The sequence below is a fragment of the Delphinus delphis genome, chromosome 6, assembly GCF_949987515.2.
Source record: "Delphinus delphis chromosome 6, mDelDel1.2, whole genome shotgun sequence".
Lineage (NCBI taxonomy): Eukaryota > Metazoa > Chordata > Mammalia > Artiodactyla > Delphinidae > Delphinus > Delphinus delphis.
Genome location: NC_082688.1, coordinates 22,822,808 through 22,844,409, shown reverse-complemented (window position 1 = coordinate 22,844,409; position 21,602 = coordinate 22,822,808). Strand labels below are relative to the sequence as shown.

General features: G+C 38.3%; 1 protein-coding gene across 2 annotated transcripts in view; it reads right to left on the bottom strand.

The window, feature by feature from the left end:
- The window catches only part of SVEP1 (sushi, von Willebrand factor type A, EGF and pentraxin domain containing 1), a 185,013-nt gene that overhangs the window by 111,959 nt on the left and 51,452 nt on the right, over positions 1–21,602 (bottom strand). For both annotated transcript variants that reach the window (XM_060014343.1, XM_060014344.1), the window contains exons 4-5: positions 8,733–8,891; positions 7,721–7,900 (exon numbers count right to left, since the gene is read on the bottom strand). In XM_060014343.1, the coding sequence (XP_059870326.1) occupies positions 7,721–7,900; positions 8,733–8,891 (339 nt within the window). The remainder of the gene's footprint in view (positions 1–7,720; positions 7,901–8,732; positions 8,892–21,602) is intronic.

The window sequence follows — 21,602 nt, the reverse complement described above, 5'->3', positions numbered from 1 at the left end:
GCCTGGGTCTCTGATGACAATGAGCTATCATAGCAGTTTTGGATTACCTACTTCTGTCCTTTCAGGTGAGAGAAAAACAAACCCTTAATTGTCTTATGACCTAGTTACTTGGGTCACTGATACCAGTAGGTATATGCAAACCCTAATTCCCTCTGCCCAGCATCCATTCATTTTCCCTTTGTTAATTTTCCAAGGGAAGCTCTTTCGCCTCTTTCAGCTCATGGGATTTGTATGTGTTCCAACCTTGCTCAGGGGTAGAGCCTGTGAGCCCAGATCATGTTCCCCTGGTCTGAGAAGTGACCAGGTTGCAACTGGTGATACACTTCCTTTCTCTATGGACTTTGAAACCACCATGAAAAAGGAGCTAGAAGAGTATTTACTAAGCTCTGGAGGCTGGAGAGGGCCCTGTGCCTCTGCACCACCAGCAGCAGAAGTGCCATGGGCTGTCCAGAGAACTGTGCGTTTCCCCAGCGCTGCCACTCCTGCCTCAACGCTGCATCAGAGAAGCTACAAGAAGGTACTCGGACTGCTCCTGCAGGTTCCCAAGTGACATCTGTGCTCTGAGTTCCGGCAAGAGTCTACCACCGCCTAGCCCACCCAAATCCCATAGAGCGCCTTAGAGTACATCTCTGTCAATTCCAGCAGGCCCTATATTCTTGTTCAGGACAATCGCTTCATCTACCAGGGTCATCCCCACACAGCTCTGATCCAACTCTAACTCACAAACTCATGCACCTGCCCTCTGGAATACATCATCAGTCCTCAATAAATCCTAAACTTCTCTTATGAACTTTTCCTTACTTTCTCATCCTAGTAAAAAATCTTATTGTCTCTTATAGACAGGACCTGCTCTTTAATGCCTTCCCAGATCATTCTCTTCCTTCTTCCTAAACACCTCCAGCTCCCTGGAGGGAGGAAAAACATCCCTTCCCCCCCCACCCCCACCCCCGCTCCCCAGTTGCCTGTTGACCTTTTGGCCACTTCTCATTCTTTAATGATTTTATATTTCTCTCTCTCTCTCTCTCTCTCTCTCTCTCTCTCTCTGGCACACACGTGCACACACACACACACATAAGCTGGTGATTTCATGATCTATGTAGATGATCATTCCAATACCCCAGAGTCATATTCCTTACCTCTTCTTCACCAATAACCACATCCTTCACCTTATTTCAGCCTCCCCTCCACTGCCTTATCCTCTAGACCTTGCCAGCACCAATCCACGCACCCTCCTCTGACAACGACCTCCTATCTTCCTAGATTATTCCCTCAAGAGCTTCAACTCCATCAAATTCTATACCCTACTGGAGCCTCCAATCTGTTATGTGTTCTTCTTTAGGTAAAATTATCTCTAAAGAGTTTATGCTCTTTCTACACTTCTTTTCCTCCAGTTCTAGCTTAGACCCACTCAAATCAGGATTTCAAATCAGGAGAAGGAGGAAGGAGGAAGGACAGTAAAGGAGGAAAGAAAAGGGGAGAATAAGGAGAGGGGAGAAGAAAGGGAAGAGAAGAGGAGGAGAAAGGCAGGTGACAGAGAGGAAGAGGAGGGGAGGGGGAGACATGGAAGAGGGTGGGGAAAGGAGAGTGCAGGGAAGGGAGAGGGAAAGGTGGGGGGCTGCAGAGACCCACGGCCGTGCACCCTTTCAGTCAGATGGCATGTACATCCTGGTGATAAACAGAGATACGGAGAGCACAAGACAGTGGATTCTTGTTGAATATGCCAACAGATGGGCGTGGATACTCATTTTAATAGCTTACAGATATAATCCAATAAGCATCAGGCATTGTACGAAAAGCAAAAACCCCTGCAAAGAACAAATCTCACTTTTCTCTCAGATAACACTCCTGCAACACTAAAGGCCACAAGACAACAGAGAGATCTCTAAATATTTTTGAACAAAATCACTTGGGACTCAAGAACTTTGTTGAGACTCTGGGTAAGATGTCTTTTTCCTTCTTTTATGCATTTGCCAATTTTTCATATGAAGCATGCAGTTACTTATGATGAAAGCTTAGCTTTAAAATAATAGGAAAGGAAGTTGGGGTAAAATATTCAGTGCATATTCAACTGAAGTCGCGGTTTCACAGAATCTACTCTGAAGGAACCCATTCAAATTATATTAGTTGGCAGAACATAAATATTGGGTGCATGAAATATTCATTTAGGATTGATTACTCCTGAGAGAAAATTCAAGAATTAGATTAGAAGTTAAACCATAAGCCCTCGTCTTTCAATCACTGGGATGGTTTGGACCAAAGTCAACTATTAATGACAAATGAGCAGAATTATTTTGCCTTCCACGTTTTGATTTTTATGGAGTGTGTCCACCATGTAAGTAGAATCTTTATTGAGTGTATCCATCAAGGGTGTAGAAATATTTTGCCTCCCCTATTTTGACTTTTCTTGAGGGCACTCATCAGGCGTAGCACAATACCAAGAGCCAGGTAGAATTAAAAGTGAATGAGACAAATTACTATGATCAAGATATAGAAAATCTAGAAAACCATATTAAACAACTGCTTTTGATCCAATAAACTGCTGAAATGACTCCAGCTTTCCAACTTGAGAGGAAATGAACTTGCAACATCTCTCAAGAGAACTGATAGTAAATTAGAGCTGGTGTTTCATACATATGCAAATTACATTGCTTCTCAAGTGTTGGTTTTAATAAACTTGCACTGCTCCTCAGGGAATACAAAGCATATGTAATAATTCCTATTTAGTTCTTAAACATTTTATACTCCTTTTCAACCAAGAATGACCATTTTTATCATTTTTGATAGGAACATGCTTATTTATGAGTTTCAACTTCAAAACTATTTTTATTTCCATAAGCTGAAAACTTCTGCAATAAACGTTTGACTGACATTCATGTTAAAGCAATCCTTAAATATTTATTTAGTCTTTTTAGAAAACAGCAATTTAGTCTTTCAAGAGAATGGTCTACTAGGTAGCAGACAATGTGAGAACTTGATCTGGTTCTCAGTGGAAAGACTCGTTAGATTTTTTTCTCAGATTTACACTTCCTGTCACTCTCCCAATTTTGACAGCTTCTATACTGAAAATAAAATAAATCTGATGTGAAATGCAGGGTTCTCACTGTTGCCTGAACGTTTTTCTCAGGAAAAATACTATCACAAAATTTACTTTACTTTCATGTTGTGGTTTAGCTAGTTATCACTGAGAGACCACAAAGGAATCCTTACTAGTTTAGAAAGGAATGTGTAATTCAGATAAAATTCAGAGCGTGTTTTAATGAAGAATGTATAGGAGGAATAAGAATCAAGACTATTAGTTATTATTTAACCCTACAGAACATTTAGGATGTAACATGAAATTTGTAAAAGTCTTTATATTTTACACTGGTCTTTCATTTCTGCCTCGCTTTTAGAAAGATTTTCAAGAAAAAAAATAAACTTATCCTCTGTCTTTATATTAGATTTAAATTAGACCTGTAAAATGCTACTTTCTCCACACTACCCCTCCTGAAACAGAAGTGAATTCCCACATAACTGCCATATTTCACCGAATCCCAGACGCCCCAATTGTAAGGCACAACATTATTTTATAAGCTGCTAATAAAGAAACAGTAATGTCTGTGAAAGGATTCAACGCCATGGTTGTTGAGGTACATTTCAGTTTTAGGATGTTAAGATGTGGGGGGAAAAGTGTTTTTGAATTAATGAATTATGGTATATGTTTCACAGAACAATACCTCAAGTACAGGCAGACCTCAGAGATATTGCAGGCTCAGTTCCAGACCACCAAATACAGTGACTATTGCAGTAAAGCAAGTCCCACGATTTTTTTGGTTTCCCAGTGCATATAAAAGTTATGTTTAGGGCTTCCCTGGTGGCGCACTGGTTGAGAGTCCGCCTGCCGATGCAGGGGACACGGGTTCGTGCCCCGGTCCGGGAAGATCCCACATGCCGTGGAGCAGCTGGGCCCGTGAGCCATGGCCGCTGGGCCTGCGCGTCCGGAGCCTGTGCTCCGCAACGGGAGAGGCCACAACAGTGAGAGGACCGCGTACCACCAAAAAAAAAAAAAAAAAAAAAAAAAAAAAAATTTATGTTTACACTATACTGTAGTCTATTAAGTGTGCAAATTAGCATTATTCTAAAAACCAATATACGCCCATTACTTAAAAACAGTTTATTGCTAAAAAATGCTAACCATTATCTGACAACGTGGGGTTGTTATCAGTACAAACCTTCAATTTGTAAAAACTGCAACATCAGCAAAGCAAAATAAAGCAAAGCTCAGTAAAACGAAGTATGTCTATAACTAAATCCTTTAATGAGGAGCTGGAGGAAGAGCCTGACTTAGTACCTTCATTCAGGACAACTTCGTTCACTGGTAAGTTAGGGAGTAGTTTTTTGGAGGTGAAATGAAAGGGAGCTCAGAAAAGTTCACATCCTGGAGCATCGCTCTTATTTTGATTAAAGTTATTTTACTTATACGGGGACATCAATGCAAATTGCATAGAAGACAACAAGCCTGCTTTTTAAAAATGGGACTGCATAATGGGAAGTGACACAAGCAGACTGTCAGTGTATCTATTTGTCAATGTACTTATCCATATCATTTACCAGAAGTATAACCAAGGATTAGCTGGGGTGGGGGAAGATACGTTCTGTGCTCATAATGAGCTCACAGACCAGCAGAGGTGATCGACGAGTTAATTAATTAAAGTTAAGTAGGGTGGTTTGTATTGTAACAAGTTGGTTAAGCTGGGAAACACTGTCAGAATCCCCTTATTGTGGGCCAGTTTAGGGTTGATCAAAAGAAGAACCTGCACTTGATCTTGGAAGGCGGAAGAGAGGCAGTGATCACTGCAGGCAGAATCAGTGATGGACAAATGCACACATGCACAGTAGGTTCCAGCTTGTCTTTGGTCACCTCCAGTCCACATCCCAATTGCTGACCCTGTTGACCCAAGGTGGCCCCAAGCTCACTGCTGGGTTCTTGGATGTAGAGCATCAGGGCATGGTTACAGAGAGATAAAGCTTCTCTTAGACCTCCCAACGCATTTCTCCCTTGTGGTTCCACTTCAGCAGCTGGGTGGGCTTGGATTCTCAGACTGAACTGGTAGTAACTCCTCTGATCCTCCAATTTCTCTTCTGGACCTTCTGCTTCCCAGCTCCTTCCAAAATCATGTAAGGTCTGATTCTTAAAAAGTTCCTCATCCCATAGCACAGATGGTGTATTTCCTGGGCTTCCCTGACTGACCCTCACACACAAAGCACAAGGGCTAGAATGCGGGTAGGACAGGTTTGTGGATGCACATACAGAGGTTAGGGGTCATCCCATCCCAGATGAGAAGGTCAGCGACAGGGAGGGCTTATATACAGGGACCAAAGGAATGACTGGACAATCAAGGCTGTTGAAACAACTTGCAAACGGATGGCTTCCTGAGAGGGCATGGCCATTTCTTAAGGCTTTAGTGTAGGATTCGAGGCTCAGGATGGAGACTGTAGAGGGTTAAAGAGGCAAGGGCCAGACCTTATCCTAAAGGGGATGTCTGCCTGATTTTCTCACTCTTCTTTGGAAGGTCAGTAAGTGGAAAGTTAAAATGTCATGTTTTCTACCTTCTGCCATGAGGTATTTGGAAGAAGGGGTAGAGGTTTTACAAAGAACTTAATAACTATGTAACTTTACAGGAATATTTCTAAGAGGTTCCTATGATCAACCTTTTCAGTAATAGGCTTTTTACCCTTTGAGACTGTATGACTAAGAATGTCTTTGCTTTGCTTTCCCACATAAACAATAGCTTGTCGGAGTTTAGAAATCTAGGGTCTAATTCTTTCTTTCTCAGGAAACATACTCTTATCTTCTAACATTTAGAATGGCTAATAACGGGCTCAAGGCAAGTCTGATTCCCTTTCCTTTATAGGTAATATTATTTCTAACTGTGAAACAGGCCCAATTTTCTAATTTTTCCAGGGCTTTCAGAAGTTTCAATAAGATTATTTCCAGACATGGATCTGTTTTCTATAATTTGCTTTCTGGCACCCAGTAAGTGATTTTAAGTTGACTATCAAAGATTTCAGTCATGTGTATTTTCAAGATTTCAGCTTGCGGTTATATTCTTTGATCTTCTATTAGTGCTTCTCCTCCACTCCATTCTCTCTCTGGATTCCTAATCTGTGAAGAGTCTATTTCCTTTGACTATTCTTGTGTCATTTTATTCTTTCATCTTTTTTCTAATCTTTCAAATGTTGCTCTACTTTCAGAAGGATTTCTTGCGTTGATTTTCTAACTTATTAATTTGGCTTTTGACTATGTCTGTTTATTGTGCCAGCAACCTTTTTCTTCTCCCTAAGATACCTTCCTCCTCTCAGATTTCTCCCATTTCTTGGAATCCTAATCTTATTTTACCAATGTAATTGCCTTTGAATCTCTGTGATTCCATTTTTCTCCCCTCTTCTTTCAGGTCTCCCTTGTTCACTTTGCTGATTCCTTCTCTTTTTGTTAAGTAGAGATAAGGGTCTGGACTGGGACCTGATTTAAGCAAATTCATATTCATAGATGAGTTCAGTATTGGTAGCCGATTAATACAAACAGTGAATGTCTCCTGGGGTTCACAAATGACCGTGAAGTTGTGAGTAGGTTGGCTTCCCTTATGGGTGTGGGAGCTAAGAGAAGACTAGAAGACAGAACTTCTTACCCTACTCCAGTGAGCTGGGTGATACAGGGTCTTGGAACAGTCAAAGCGTCAGCAAACTATATTGCCAAAGGATGCCTAGGGGATGTGTTGGGGGTCATGTTGCCAGATTTAGCATAAAAACAAACAAATGAGGATATCCAGTTAAATTTGAATTTCAGAAAAGCAACAAATAATTCTTTGTATAAGAAGGTCTCCAGTCTTGTATGGGACTTACTTATACTAAAAAGTTATTTGTTGTTTATCTAAAATTTGAATCTAAACGGGTGTCCTGTATTTCACCTGGCAACCCGAGGTGACGGGGGGAATACTGTATTCAGAAGCTTCACGGGCAGGGGTTCTCAAGTCCTTTGGCTTGTCCCCCTCTCTTCTTAGAGAGCCTTCTCTTTCAACCCAATTTGTGAAACCCTAGGAAGCTGGCCATGCAGTGGTCGTAAGAAGTAGGAAAGTAGGTCTTGGAGACGGCAAGAGTGGAAGCGAATTAAGGTACTCTCAATTTTGCTTGTTGTTCCTCTGTATCTGATGTGGGAGCCTCAGGTTCTATCTATGGTACTGCCCCCTTTTCTGTTGGCCCGATGAGGCTCTTTGGGATGTCACTTTAGCAAACTCCCACTTTCTGTGGCATGCTGTCTATTCAAAGTGAAGGCTGGGGATGTATACATTGGCTAACTACTCTTGTCACAGGATACTGGTGTGGTCCTTGGAGACCTACAATCAAAGTAGACATCAAAGCCGCACACTGATCATCCCCAAACTCTCCCTGGACCCTGTCTTGGCTGCTTGAAATCTGAGGTTTAAGGTAACCTGTCCATTTCTTTCCCAGGCAGGCCTTTCCTTTGCTTGTTCATAAAAGAAACACAAAGGGCATAGTTTATGATGATGTGGTCAACTGAACTTAGTAGTTCTGACTTCAAACCTCCTGTAATTTTTTCTCTTTCTGTGGTCTATGGTCTATGAAATCAAAAGAAACAAAGAATCTAGTAGTCCATTAGAGTTTAAGTTGAGGACGTCGAGCAAGACAATCAATAAACAACGTGAACTGGCAGTCTGCATACCTCTGCAGGAGCTCTCAGAGCCGGACCACAAACCATCGGGCAGACACAAGAAGATGCTGCTTCCCACGAGGTCGAACCCGGGGTGACATCGGACCCCACAGGCTGCATTGAAGTGGCTGTTGCAAGTGTTCTGGATAAAGTAACCATTTTCAGGAGGCTTCAGGGCAGGGCAGCGGACAACTAACATTTACAGGGACAAGAGTAAAAAGCAAAGTGAGTCTCTGTCTATAAAGCATCCTCCCCCCACCCCCGCTTTTTCTTTTCCGGTCAAGAGGACATTGTATACACAGAGCTAAATTATCAACAGCATTCCCATCTACTGCATATGAATTCCTAAGAGCGCATTTGGAAGAAGAACACTTACGGCTCATGCTTACTAGGTATTTGCTTCCAGTTAAGTTTAAAAACAGACTAAATATGGTTTAAGCTTAGAAATTTTAAAATCTTGATATCTATGTGGATACGAAATTTTCTAGTTCTTGACCCTCATAGGTCATTAGCTATTTTCCTTCTCAGTTAGAGGGGCATAAAATAAAGAACAAATAAGTCCAGCAAAGCATGTCTGCCACAAATCCCAAGAGCCACAGCTTTGACTAATTAAATACTTTTAATTTTTGATATGAATAATATCAAAGTACTTTACTTATAAAAATATTTTCTTTAAATGGATTTAACCATCACCAGAGCCCAAACTAGCTCATTTGTTATTCAAATTTGCTGTTAAATTTGTGACTTCTCTCTCTTAGATTCATTTTAGATCTTTGCCGATACTAAATCTGTTTTCATAGCCACATTACTTGTGGAGTCTCAGATCTCCTTTCTCTGGAGCAAGATGTGGATATGTTCAGTGATAAGGAATGCTAGATGATAAAAACAAAGAATTCCCCCCAAATAAGATTAGAGGAAGGAATATTAAAGACCATGCCCAATTAATTGGATGAAAACACCGGCATTACTTCCCTAAAAGAGATCAGCTTTTATATTTCCTATCTGCCAGTGGTGGGATCCGTACCTTTGCAGGTCTGGCCAGATGCCCGGTACCCCTCCTTGCAGACACAGTCTTCAGGGGAAGTACTTCCGGGTGGAGAAGTGTGATTTTCATCAGGACATGGAAGGCACGTGCTGATTCCTCCTGGTGAACCTTCTGGTTTGTATGTCCCGGATGGGCAAGCTGTGGGTAAGCCAGGGAAACCCATTTTATGTGGGGTACATCAATGGACAGTTAACAACATTTTGGAAACTGATTAGGGGGGTAAAGTCCCAAACAATAGCTTTTCATAGAAATAATCGTATAATTCAAGCAAGGAGAGAAACCAAGATTTTTTTAAAAGATTGATATAGTTGGCTATTTGCAGGTAATGAAGTGGCCTCTTTGATGTCCCACAATTAGTTACAATCACAACACATCATGGCATGATATTGCTGGGCTTATTTGTGGGAAAATTCAAAACAGCAATGTACGTAAATGGACTAAAAGGCATCAATGATACTCAACACGTAAAAACATCGTGCTAAAGACAGTATACCCCATATTCCATCAACCCCCCCCAACCTGTGCAGCCGCACCTCCCCCATTGTGTCCCCCAACACTCACTCCCAGCAGAACAGAATAGTTGTAGATATGCAAAAAGCACTGGGCCCCTTGTTTCGGTTCAAAGCACTGGACAAAGGGTGAGGAAAAGTAAAGGGCTTGAGGGAAATGATCCTACTGATGGGAAATAAGCCTTTTGAAGAAAAAAAGAATCACAGACCCTGCTTTTCCCAGGCTCAAGGAAAAAAAAAAAAAAAAAGATGAAAAGCGGGATCTGATTGACCTTGCTTCATATCTTCCCTCTGCACTGACAATGCGGCTTTGAATCTGTACTTACTCTCCCTGGAGTTACACATCTGTAAAGTAACTCACAATTAAGAATTCAACAACAGAGAAACTGTGGAATAAAGAGACTTGCAATACTTAATAAAGCCAAACAAATGTAGTGTAGTCAAGTATGCATTAGATTATTTAAAAAAATAGTAGCAACCAAGGAATGTGCACTTATGTGGTGATACTTGATATAAATTATCTCCTTTAATCCTCACAGTATTAATAAGTAGTATTAATAATTACTAATATTTTTATTGATAAGTACATTACTTTTATTAGTATTGTGTCTATTTTAAAGAGAGAATGGAGGCTTAGAGTAATTTGACGATTTGACTAAAGTTACTCAGTTAACAGGTGATAGCGCTAGGAGATTTTTTTAGCATTTAACATTGGTTTATTACATTTTTATGCTGAAATTCAAAATCACATTTATCTTGTTTGTAATTAGTAAGTCAAATATTTTTAAATGGTAGTACACTCCTTTCTTCTTCCTACTGTCATTTGTTTAAGGCCTGTTTCCAGGTAGACAAGCTCTGGCTTGTTTATCTTTTTCAAAGACTTTTTTTTAGGTTTACAACAAAATTGAGATAAAGATTAGAGCTAGAATTTTAAAGCAGATATTTACATAGCATTCACTATGTCCCAGGGACTGTTCTATATATTTTATAAATATTATCTGTTTATCCATTTAAGAACCTATGAAGTAATAAATATTATTAACCTCATTTTACAGATGAGAAAACTAAGGCACTAAGAGGTGTTCTAACTTGCCAAAGTTACACAGTAAGTGACAAAGCTGGGGTTTAAACCAAGAGAATTGGGATCCAGAGGCCATGTTCTTTACTACTACATGTTCTATGTCTCAAACCCAGGTCTCCTGGATGCAAAAGTCCTTGTCTTAACAACTAAAATATGCTAAAAACAGAAGAAATCATTATTGAGAGAGAAGACTCGTAATATAATGTAATTTTTAGAAAAAAATCATGCTTCTAACATTCTTGATTATATTTAAAAACAGAAGAGAACATTTTCCCATGTATATAGTAGAAAATTCCAGAATTGATAAAGCTGTAGCTATTTAAGAATGAGAGAAACATTTGTAGGAAAGTTATAATGATGTGTGACTTACGAAAAATACTTCAGCAGAAAAAAAGGGAACATTACTTCAAAGCATCATAGCATTAAATACTGAATTATTATTGAATTATTCATATTTCTGAATAGTCCTTTTTATAAAAAGTTCAGTAAATATTGGCACAGATCTTCAAGAAGATGCAGGACAACACTGTATCCTTTGAACAGAAGGCAGCAGCTATAGGAGAAAATGATTAAGATAAACATACAAATGGAAAAGAAAACATAAACTGTAACAGCAAGATTAAAACTGTTGTTGGAGGCAGTAAAAAGAAGCCAGAAAATTCCAGAACAACACAAGTAAAAGCTGTGATATTAATGCAAGAAAATATTCCTTACTTGAAGTTTCAGGGCAATAAAAACTCATCAAGTTCCCAGCAAAATTAATAAAAAGTGATTAACACCCAAAACAAAGGGAAAGTATGACAAGTGTTTAGGAAAGAAAAACAAAATAAATGGGAAAATCAAACTGACATTTCATTTTTCCTGTGCAAAAACAAATGCCATGAAAAAAGAATGAAATAAGATATACAGCTATGTGGAAAAAATATTATGAACCCAAAACTCTATATCTGGGCAACCTACTGGTAAATATGAGGGAAGAGAAATACATTTGAGAATGTGCATGACTTCTGGAAATCAACATGTATTTCACTGATTGAAAAGAAATCAACATAAAGAACTCAAGTATGAGGAAAAAAATGGTATTCAATAAATCACTTGAGATTAAGAAAGTAGTGGGACATACCATATATTGCTAAATATCTTGCTAAAATAATTGTAAAAATTATGAAATAGCAAATAAAGCCCCTTAAAAAGAAAGACATACGATCTAAGGGAAAAAAATAATAATCTTTACATATTATAAAGAAAAAATGTTTAAAGTCTGAGGGAAACGGGGGATGGTTGGGAAGAGGAAAAGATAAAGTTCTCATTTCCTTTTATATATATCAATATGAAAAAACTGAAAGAAAAACACAGGTTCAATTTGTACACAAAAAATTCACATAACTATGAATAGAAAAAGAATGCATAACCTCCAAATCAGTGGAAGAGAAAAAAACCCAAATAACAAAGGTAGAAAAACATAGCTACTAAACAACCAATGGATTCCTGAAGAAATCCAAGAGGAAATCAAAATATACCTAGAGACAAATGAAAACAAAATCACAATGATCCAAAACCTATGGGATGCAGCAAAAGCAGTTCAAAGAGGCAAGTCCATAGCAATACAATCTTACCTTGGGAAACAAGAAAAATCACAAATAAAACAACCTAACCTTACACCTAAAGCAACTAGAGAAAGAAGAGCAAACAAAACCCAAAGTTAGCAGACGGAAAGAAATTATAAAGATCAGAGCAGAAATAAATGGATTAGAGAACAAGAAAATAGTAGAAATGATCAATGAAACTAAAAGCTGGTTCTTTGAAAGGATAAACAAAATGGATAAACCTTTAGCAAGACTCATCAAGAAAAAAAAAGGAGAGGGCTCAAATCAATAAAATTAGGAATGAAAAAGGAGAAGTTACAATGGACAACACAGAAATACAAAGGATCATAAAAGACTACTACAAGCAACTGTGTGCCAAAAAAATGGACAACTTAGAAGAAATGGACAAATTCTTAGAAACGTACAATCTCCCAAGACTGAACCAGGAAGCAACAGAAAATATGAACAGACCAACCACAAGTACTGAAATTGAAACCGTGATTAAAAAACTCTCAACAAGCAAAAGTCTAGGACCAGATGGCTTCACAGGCGAATTCTATCAAACATTTAGAGAAGAGTTAACACCTCTCCTTCTGAAACTATTCCAAAAAATTGCAGAGGAAGGAACACTCCTGAACTCATTCTATGAGGCCACCATCACCCTGATACCAAAACTAGACAAAGATACCACAAAAAAAGAAAATTATAGGCCAATATCACTGATGAACATAGATGCCAAAATCCTCAGCAAAATACCAGCAATCCAAATCCAACAATACATTAAAAGGATCATACACCATGAGCGAGTGGGATTTATCCCAGGGATGCAAGGATTTTTCGATATCCGCAAGTCAAACAATGTGCTATACCACGTCAACAAATTGAAGAATAAAAACCATATGATCATCTCAACAGATGCAGAAAAAGCTTTTAACAAAATTCAACAGCAATTTGTGATAAAAACTCTCCAGAAAATGGGCACAGAGGGAACATACCTCAACATAATAAAGGCCATATATGACAAACCTACAGCTAACATCATACTCAGTGGTGAAAAGCTGAAAGCATTTCCTCTAAGATCAGGAACAAGAGAAGGATGTCCACTCTCACCACTTTTATTCAACATAGTTTTGGAAGTCCTAGCCACGGCAATCAGAGAAGAAAAAGAAATAAAAGGAATCCAAATTGGAAAAGAAGACATAAAACTGTCACTGTTTGCAGATGACATGATACTATACATAGAAAATCCTAAAAATGCTACCAGAAAATTACTAGAGCTCATCAATGAATTTGGTAAAGTTGCACGATACAAAATTAATATACAGAAATCTGTTGCATTTCTACACACTAACAACAAAAGATCAGAAAGAGAAATTTAAAAAAAAATCCTATTTACCATTGCATCAAAAAGAATAAAATACCTAGGATAAACCTACCTAAAGAGACAAAAGACCTGTACTCTGAAAGCTATACGATGCTGATGAAAGAAACTGCAGACGGCACAAACAGATGGAAACATATACCATGTTCTTGGATTGGAAGAATCAATATTGCTAAAATGACTATACTACCCAAGGCAATCTACAGATTCAATGCAATCCCTATCAAATTACCAATGGCATTTTTCACAGAACTAGATCAAAAAATCTTAAAATTTGTATAGAGACACAAAAGACCCCAAATAGCCAAAGCAATCTTGACAAAGAAAAACAGAGCTGGAGGAATCAGGCTCCCCGACTTCAGATTCTACTGCAAAGCCACAGTCATCAAAACAGCATGGTACTGGCACAAAAACAGAAATATAGACCAATGGAACAGGACAGAAAGCCAGAAATAAACCCACGCACCCATGGTCATTTAATCTACGACAAAAGAGGCAAGAGTACAATGGAGAAAAGACAGTCTCTTCAATAAACGGTGCTGGGAAAACTGAACAACTACATGTAAAAAACAAAACTAGAACATTCTTTAACACTATACATAAAAATAAACTCAAAAGCCCTAAATGTAAGACCAGATAGTATAAAACTCTTAGAGAAAAACATAGGCAGAACATTATTTGACATAAATCACAGCAATATCTTTTTTGATCTGTCTCCCAGAGTAATGGAAGTAAAAACAAAAATAAACAAATGGGATCAAATTAAACTTGAAAGCTTTTGCACAGCAAAGGAAACCACAACAAAATAAAAAGACAACCCACAGAATGGGAGAAAATATTCGCAAATGATGTGACTGACAAGGGATTAGTATCCAAAATTTACAAACAGCTCAAGTGGCTCAATATCCAAAAAACAAACAACCCAATCAAAAAATGGGCAGAAGACCTAAATAGACATTTCTCCTAAGAAGACATATAGATGGCCAAGAGGGACAAGAAAAGATGCTCAACATCACTAATTATTAGAGAAATGCAAATCAAAACTACAATGAGATTACCTCACACCAGTCAGAATGGCCATCATCAAATGGACAGTAAATGCTGGAGAGGGTGTGGAGAAAAGGGAACCGTCCTACACTGTTGGTGGGAATATAAATTGGTACAGCTGCTATGGAGAACAGTATGGCGGTTTCTCAAAAAACTAAAAATAGAGTTACCATATGATCCAGCAATCCCACTCCTGGCATTTATCTGGAGAAAAACATGGTTCGGGGCTTCCCTGGTGGTGCAGTGGTTGAGAGTCCGCCTGCCGATGTAGGGAACACAGGTTTGTGCCCCGGTCCGGGAAGATCCCACATGCCACGGAGCGGCTGGGCCCGTGAGCCATGGCCGCTGATCCTGCGCATCCGGAGCCTGTGCTCCGCAATGGGAGAAGCCACAATGGTGAGAGGCCCACGTACCGCAAAAAAAAAAAAAAGAAAGAAAAAACATGGTTCGAAAGGATACATGCACCCCAGTGTTCATTGCAGCACTGTTTACAATAGCCAAGACATGGATGCAACCTAAATGTCCATCGACAGATGAATGGATAAAGAAGACGTGGTACATATGTACAATGGAATATTACTCAGCCATTAAAAAGAATGAAATAATGCCATTTATAGCAACATGGATGGACCTGGAGATTATCATACTAAGTGAAATAAGTCAGACAGAGAAAGACAAATATCGTATGATATCGCTTATATGCGGAATCTAAAAAAATGATACAAATGAACTTATTTACATAACAGACTCACAGACTTAGAGAATGAACTTATGGTTACCAGGGGGGAAAGGTAGGGGGAAGGGATAGACTGGGAGTTTGGGACTGTCATGTACACACTGCTGTATTTAAGACAGATAACCAACAAGGACCTACCGTAAAAAAAAAAAAGTTAAAAAATTTTTAAAAATTAAAAAAAAGAAAAACAGAACAAGAAGATAAATAGCAGAAAGAATTTATAACAAAATGTCATTAACTAAGGTAATGGAAGTAAAACCAAATATATCAGTTATCATCAATAATAGTAATGGGTTAATTTAACCCTGCTGATAACATATAAACTTAAAAACAAGCCAGAGATACAGGTTAAAAATAGTTGGATGTTAAAATATATGTTAAATATTTCAAAAAAATTTCAGGAAGCAAACAAATTAGTACCTTAAGGAGAAATAAAAGCTTAACACATAAAGAGCTTTTTCTAATACATGAAAAAGATAGGAATACTTCAATAGAAAAGTTGACAAAGAACAAAAGCTGGAAATTTACTAAAGAAGAAATGAAAATGACCTATAATAGTAGGATACACTGTCTAACCTCACTTATAATGAAAAATGCAAATTGATGACTACTTTTTAATTTGGAAAAATTTTTAATGGATGTTAGTACCCACTGCTGGCAGGCATGTGGGCAAACAGGCTCTCTCCAACTCTGTAGGGCAACCTGAGGGTAGACACCAAAAGCCTCAAGTGGAGCTTTCCCTTTGATATAGCATTTCATTTCTAATAATTTGTCCAAGTGAAAGTAAACATTTTTTACCTACACATATAAGTATGTATAATTATTGTCTGTCATTACACAGCACTGGAAATCAAGACAAATGTCAAGAGATGGGGGGTTTGTTAAATTCTTATGACAAATCCGTCAAATGGTATATTAGCCATAAAAACAGAATTCTTGACATGGAAGGTCAATCAAATTGTGTAGCTGAGCGTAAAACAATGTATGTTTCAAACACCATATGTATTGTATGATCTTCTGGCTAATGAATGCATAAAATTCTATAATGTTATGAATACATGACATATATTCATGGTAGAATTATGAGCCTTCCCAGTTTGTATATTTTTGCTGATTTACATTTTCTTGTTTTATTATACTGAATAGGTATTGTGCAAAAACATTAAAAGTAAATAAAAATTATGCATAAAAGAAAGTCATTGTCTCAAATGCTGTATTTCATTTCACAGTTATTGGTTCTCTGACCTCAGAGATCACTTTGATTCCTACTTCTCCCTCCATCTCCTTCAATATCCAAATTGAAATCATGTTGTTTGGGTTTTACTCCTTAAAAACCCTCAGCATTTCGCCTATCCCTCCATCTGCATCGCTCCTATCTTAGACAGGAACTCATTACCTCTCTTCCAGGTTTTTACAAAGTCCTTTCACTGGTTCCCTCAACCTTCATCTCTACTCTTTAATCCATCTTAGATGTTGCTGCCTGAACATCTTTCTAAAATACAAATGTGATCAAAGCATTTTCTATCAAAAACTGCACCAACAGGATGAGGCCCTCTCTCTTTACTCTGAACAATTGGGTTGGCCAAAAAGTTCTTTTGGGTTTTACTGTAATTCTTTGATCCATCTATAACTTTCCCCTGTCTGCTACAATGAACCAGTGAACTCCATATCCCGATCAGAAGCTGCTTCAGAATCAAGCAGAGACTAGTTTTGCAGCACACCTCCCCGACCTCAGTTTACTGGACTTGGGAGTTTGACCAATTAATTTTTCTGAGACTTTGTTTCTTCGCGTGTAATATTAGTAGTACTTGCCTTATAAATCTGTTGTTAGGATTAATTGAAATAATGTGAGTAAAGCAACAATGCCGGGCATGTAGTTGGCATTCAGTAAATGTTAGAATAATGTCCCCAACTCTTAATTTTCTCAACTATAAAAGAGACAGTTATACTTTTTTCATGGCTTGCTGTGCCCAGTAGATGCTCTGGTGCTTGGTAAATATTATCTCTCTCTCTTTCCCTTTCCTATCTTCCACTTAGCTTCTGCCTTGGCATATGCTTTCCTTTCTCTAAATGAACCTCCAGTATCCTTCAAGACTAACTTGTTCTTCAAAGCTTCTCTAACTTTTTCAGACAGATATTGTTACCTTCATTTCTGTGCCTCAGAGCACATTACCCCCACCTCTGTTCTGGCACATATCACACTGCGGGTAACATACGCACTTGTCTCTTTCTCTCCATGGGAGGGCAGGAGAAAACAAGCTCTACTGGAAGTGGAGGATGGGTTAGTGTGGAGGAAGGACCAAAGTCAGAGGGAGTAACAACAGGGCGGAGTGAAAGGACATTAGACTAGGAGTCAAGACAACTGAGTTGCTATCCTGGCTGCTCCACTAACAAGCTACGGGGTCACTGGCAAGTGAGTTTTTAAAAAGTTTTCCTACAAAATACAGAGGTTACATTTAATGATGGCTATGACCTTTCCAATGCTAACATTTGATGATTCTATAAATAGAATAATACTAAAAAGTTAAATAAACTTTTCATATGAACAGTCAGATTTTACCTACAGATTTTATAATTTATTTAAAAAATAATATTACATAAAAAGGAGCTAATTTTACACCATTACTCTCCAAAACCTTTTGAGTAATCAAGAATTTACAACACTGGAGAACAGTGCTTTGGATAAAAATATCCAAAAATACATTTGGAAAGGTATTGTGAAATTCATAATGGTAATGGAAAACAGATTTTAGGAGAACTATTTAAAGGCATTGCACAACTCTAGTGGGAGAGGTGTAATCAACTTCTTTGATTCCCAAGGGGGGAAATTCCTCATCTAAAACCAAGCAAAAGTTGAAAAGATGAAATTAACTGTGGTTTGAAAAAGTTCCACAAGTGATGGTAAAGGGCTAGGGTACAATTTTTTTATCATATGAAATGATTCCCTTCCTGGAAATGTACCAAATAATGTTTCTTAATTGCTCTTCTTGTTGTTGTTAAAATAAGTACTTTCTCTTTTCAGAAACATCTTAGCAGTTATCAGCTACTATTATTGGAACTGTGATTCTTGAAATTATCATGTGCTAACATTAGATTTTTCTTCAACTGTCAACACAATTTTTTGACTCAAGTAAATAAAAATATCAACCAGTTTGGAATTTGTAGAATATAAAGAACTCTCTGTTCTCTAAATATCAATCCTTTAGATGACTATTTTAGTTAATAATATTTATTATACAGTAACTTATACTTTACAAAATTCCTTCTTATACATAATCTAAGATTAATGTTTTAAAAATCTCTATAAATACTAAGAGCCTCTGTTCTTTGCACAATCCACCTTTAAAGGTTAATGAAACTCTTTAAAGAATATAGTTTTAGGGAAGTTGCATCAGCTGCATTCAGGCTGTGAAGTACACAACTCCAAGTGTGCCCATTCATGTAGATGATAATGGGACCCAGGAGTTGTGCAAATCAAAAGCCCTCGGTGCTGCTGTATCTAGGTAGGACATCAAGCAAGTTATCTGGGCCCCCCCCCCCAAAAAGGCTCTTCATTATTACAATATCATGCTTCTTCTCAACTTTATGGATTCATTCTGAGTAAGGAATCTGTTCCTACAAACAGTTGTGTTAGGATTTTGAGCACAGGGGTCCACTGCACTAGAAAAGAACCAGCTTTCCCCGAGGCTAAGTCAATCCTTGTCACAAGTACAGGACAAGGACCTAGGTATACATATGAGGGACTTTTTTTTTAGTAGACAGCCAAGATCCTTTCTATTTTCAAGGAATTAGAAGAGGAGACTTTTTGAACTGACCTGGATTCTGCACATCTGAATCTGTGTAAAATGAATTAGCATCCTGCCAACCTTCCTGTGATTGGTTAGCTCATCTGGCTGGAATACTATTTGGGCAAAATTGTGAATGTAGGCAACTGTGTGGTGCCAGAGCAGCAAATGGCACCCAAGCTGCAGGACACCATGTTGCAAATGTAAACATCTGCTCCAACTAGAAAGGAAATTACTGATGGATTAGGACGAGTCTATCAAAAAAGAAAAGACAAAACTCTCAAAAGACTGTGTCCAAAAGAAGATGCATCAGCGAAGTAAGCGTCATGTGTTAAGAATATATGTGTACACACATACGTACACATAGAGACATAAATACATATATCACACATAAACACATACATTACACACAAATATAACCTGGCTGAGTATAGAACACTTAGGCAAAGTCTTTGTAGTTGAAAACTCTGTGTTCTCTTTTTTTTTTTTTTTTTGGCTGTGCCACGCGGCTTGTGGGATCTTAGTTCCCCGACCAGGGATCAAACCCGGGTCCCTGGACCACCAGGGAATTCCCTGAAAACTCTTAATTGTCTTAAGGTGTTTACTGTCTGGGTGAGAAATGTGAGATCATCCTGAGTTTTACAATTAAAACTTCACGGGCAAGCACTTTTAGGAAAGGCCTCCGGAGATTTTAGAATTATCTTCAACTTATTTATTCCTTCTAAAATAGCTGATAGCTAAGAATTGTATAAAGAAGAAAAATAAAATTTACCATAAGCTTGACTACTCTGGTTTAACTATTCTTTTAATGTTTAATATTTAGGTTGATTCCAATGTTTTACAATTAAAAACAACGTTCCTATAACCATCTATTTCCCTTATATCATTCACCCATTAACATTTTTTTTCCTTAGGCAAAATAATATTAACTCTTCATTAGTCTACTGTCAAGTTATTGTATATTCCCATTATCAGGAATAAAAGTACATATCTTACTGTACTCTCATGAGTTTTTTAAATTACCAATTAATCATTATTTAAATGTGAAGTCCCATGAATTCCAATGCAGCAGGTTTTCAACTTGAATCTAGGGTGAATCTATCTCTGAGATTCAGACATGTGTAGGCCCAACAGAAGTCTATTTTCTTACGGAACTTGAGAACCTTCTGGGAGAAAACTCTATCCCTGGTAGGGGTAATATTTAAAATGTTACCAGAGGGACTTCCCTGGTGGTCCAGTGGTAAAGAATCAGCCTTATAATGCAGGGGTCACGGGTTCGATCCCTGGTCAGGGAACTAAGATTCCACATGCCGCGGGGCAACTAAGCCTGTGTGCCGCAACTACTGAGCTCGCGTGCCTCAACTAGAGAGCCTGCATGCCACAAACTACAGAGCCCTGGAGCCTGCGTGCCACAGCTAGAGAGAGAAAACCCACATGCCACGACTAGAGAGAAGCCTGAACGCTGCAACCAGAGCCTGCACGCTGCAACAAAAGATCCCGCGTGCCGCAACTAAGACCCGACACAGCCAAAGGTAAATAAAAATAAATAAAGAGTACTAAAAATAAGTAAATAAATAAAATGTTGCCACAATGGCATGAACACTGATCCATAAGAGCAGACATGAGCTGTAGCATCAAGCAGAGTTCTGCATGCCCACTAATCTGCCAGATGTTACCTCTGTAGGTGCTGGATTGTGGGACAGACCAGTGAGGCTGGAGAGAGGGTGAGATCAGTAAGGGGACATTTAGGGACTTGGGGGCAGCAGCTGTTTACCAACCAATACATTTGTATTTCAAAATTTTAACAACTTTCACAACTGTACTGATGCATATCTGATGAATTAGCCTGGCCTAAGGAACAAGAGAAAGGGCACATGCTGGATCTGGTAACACTTGACTTTAGCAGTCAGAAAGGAGAAAGATTCTGAGTATGGTTTGGTGTTTGTTGTCAAATTTGTTTCCCTTTGGGTCATATAAAGAGTGGTAAGTTTTGAGTAAGGTCTCAGGCCATGGTTGCCTTTGGTATTTTTCTTTCCTCATCTCTTCTACCTCAGTTCAATAAGACTTTAAGGTCTTTGAGGGCTTAGAAATATGGATAGTATCAGTTTCTATGCCCATTGGTTGCTGTGCTAATTGAGGATCTTATTATTTTATGACTTGATCGATCTGTAACCTCTATACATACATCTCTTGTTCTAGGTTACTTCAGATTCCGTGATTTCTGCCACAGATGCTGAATTCATATTCCTGTAACATGCCTTTCATCATGCCACTTTCCTGCTCAAAAATCTTCAATGGCTTACTGTTGCCAATTGACCAAAGGCCATCTCCAGAGCCTGGAGTTCAAGTCCCAGTACAATCTAGTACACTGCTCCTTACCATTCTTTCCATGAATCCCACTTTTCCCCATAGATTTAGGCTACTTAACCACCCATACAAGCTAACTTCAGTCCCCATCACAAGCCTGTACTTTTCGTTGTCCACAACAGTACCCCTATTTCTAACTGTCCTCATTCTAACTTTCAAACCCATTTCAAATCCCATCATCTCCATAACTAACAGTAAATATTTTTTGAACAGCCATAGCATTTTGCATATGACATATGTCACATCATTTTTATTTTTATTCAATCTCAGTTGTTTAGAACTGGATTAACCGTAATTCTTGGTTCATGGCACACATTCTGACTTGTTTGCAGTAATTATGGCTCTACTTCATATTAA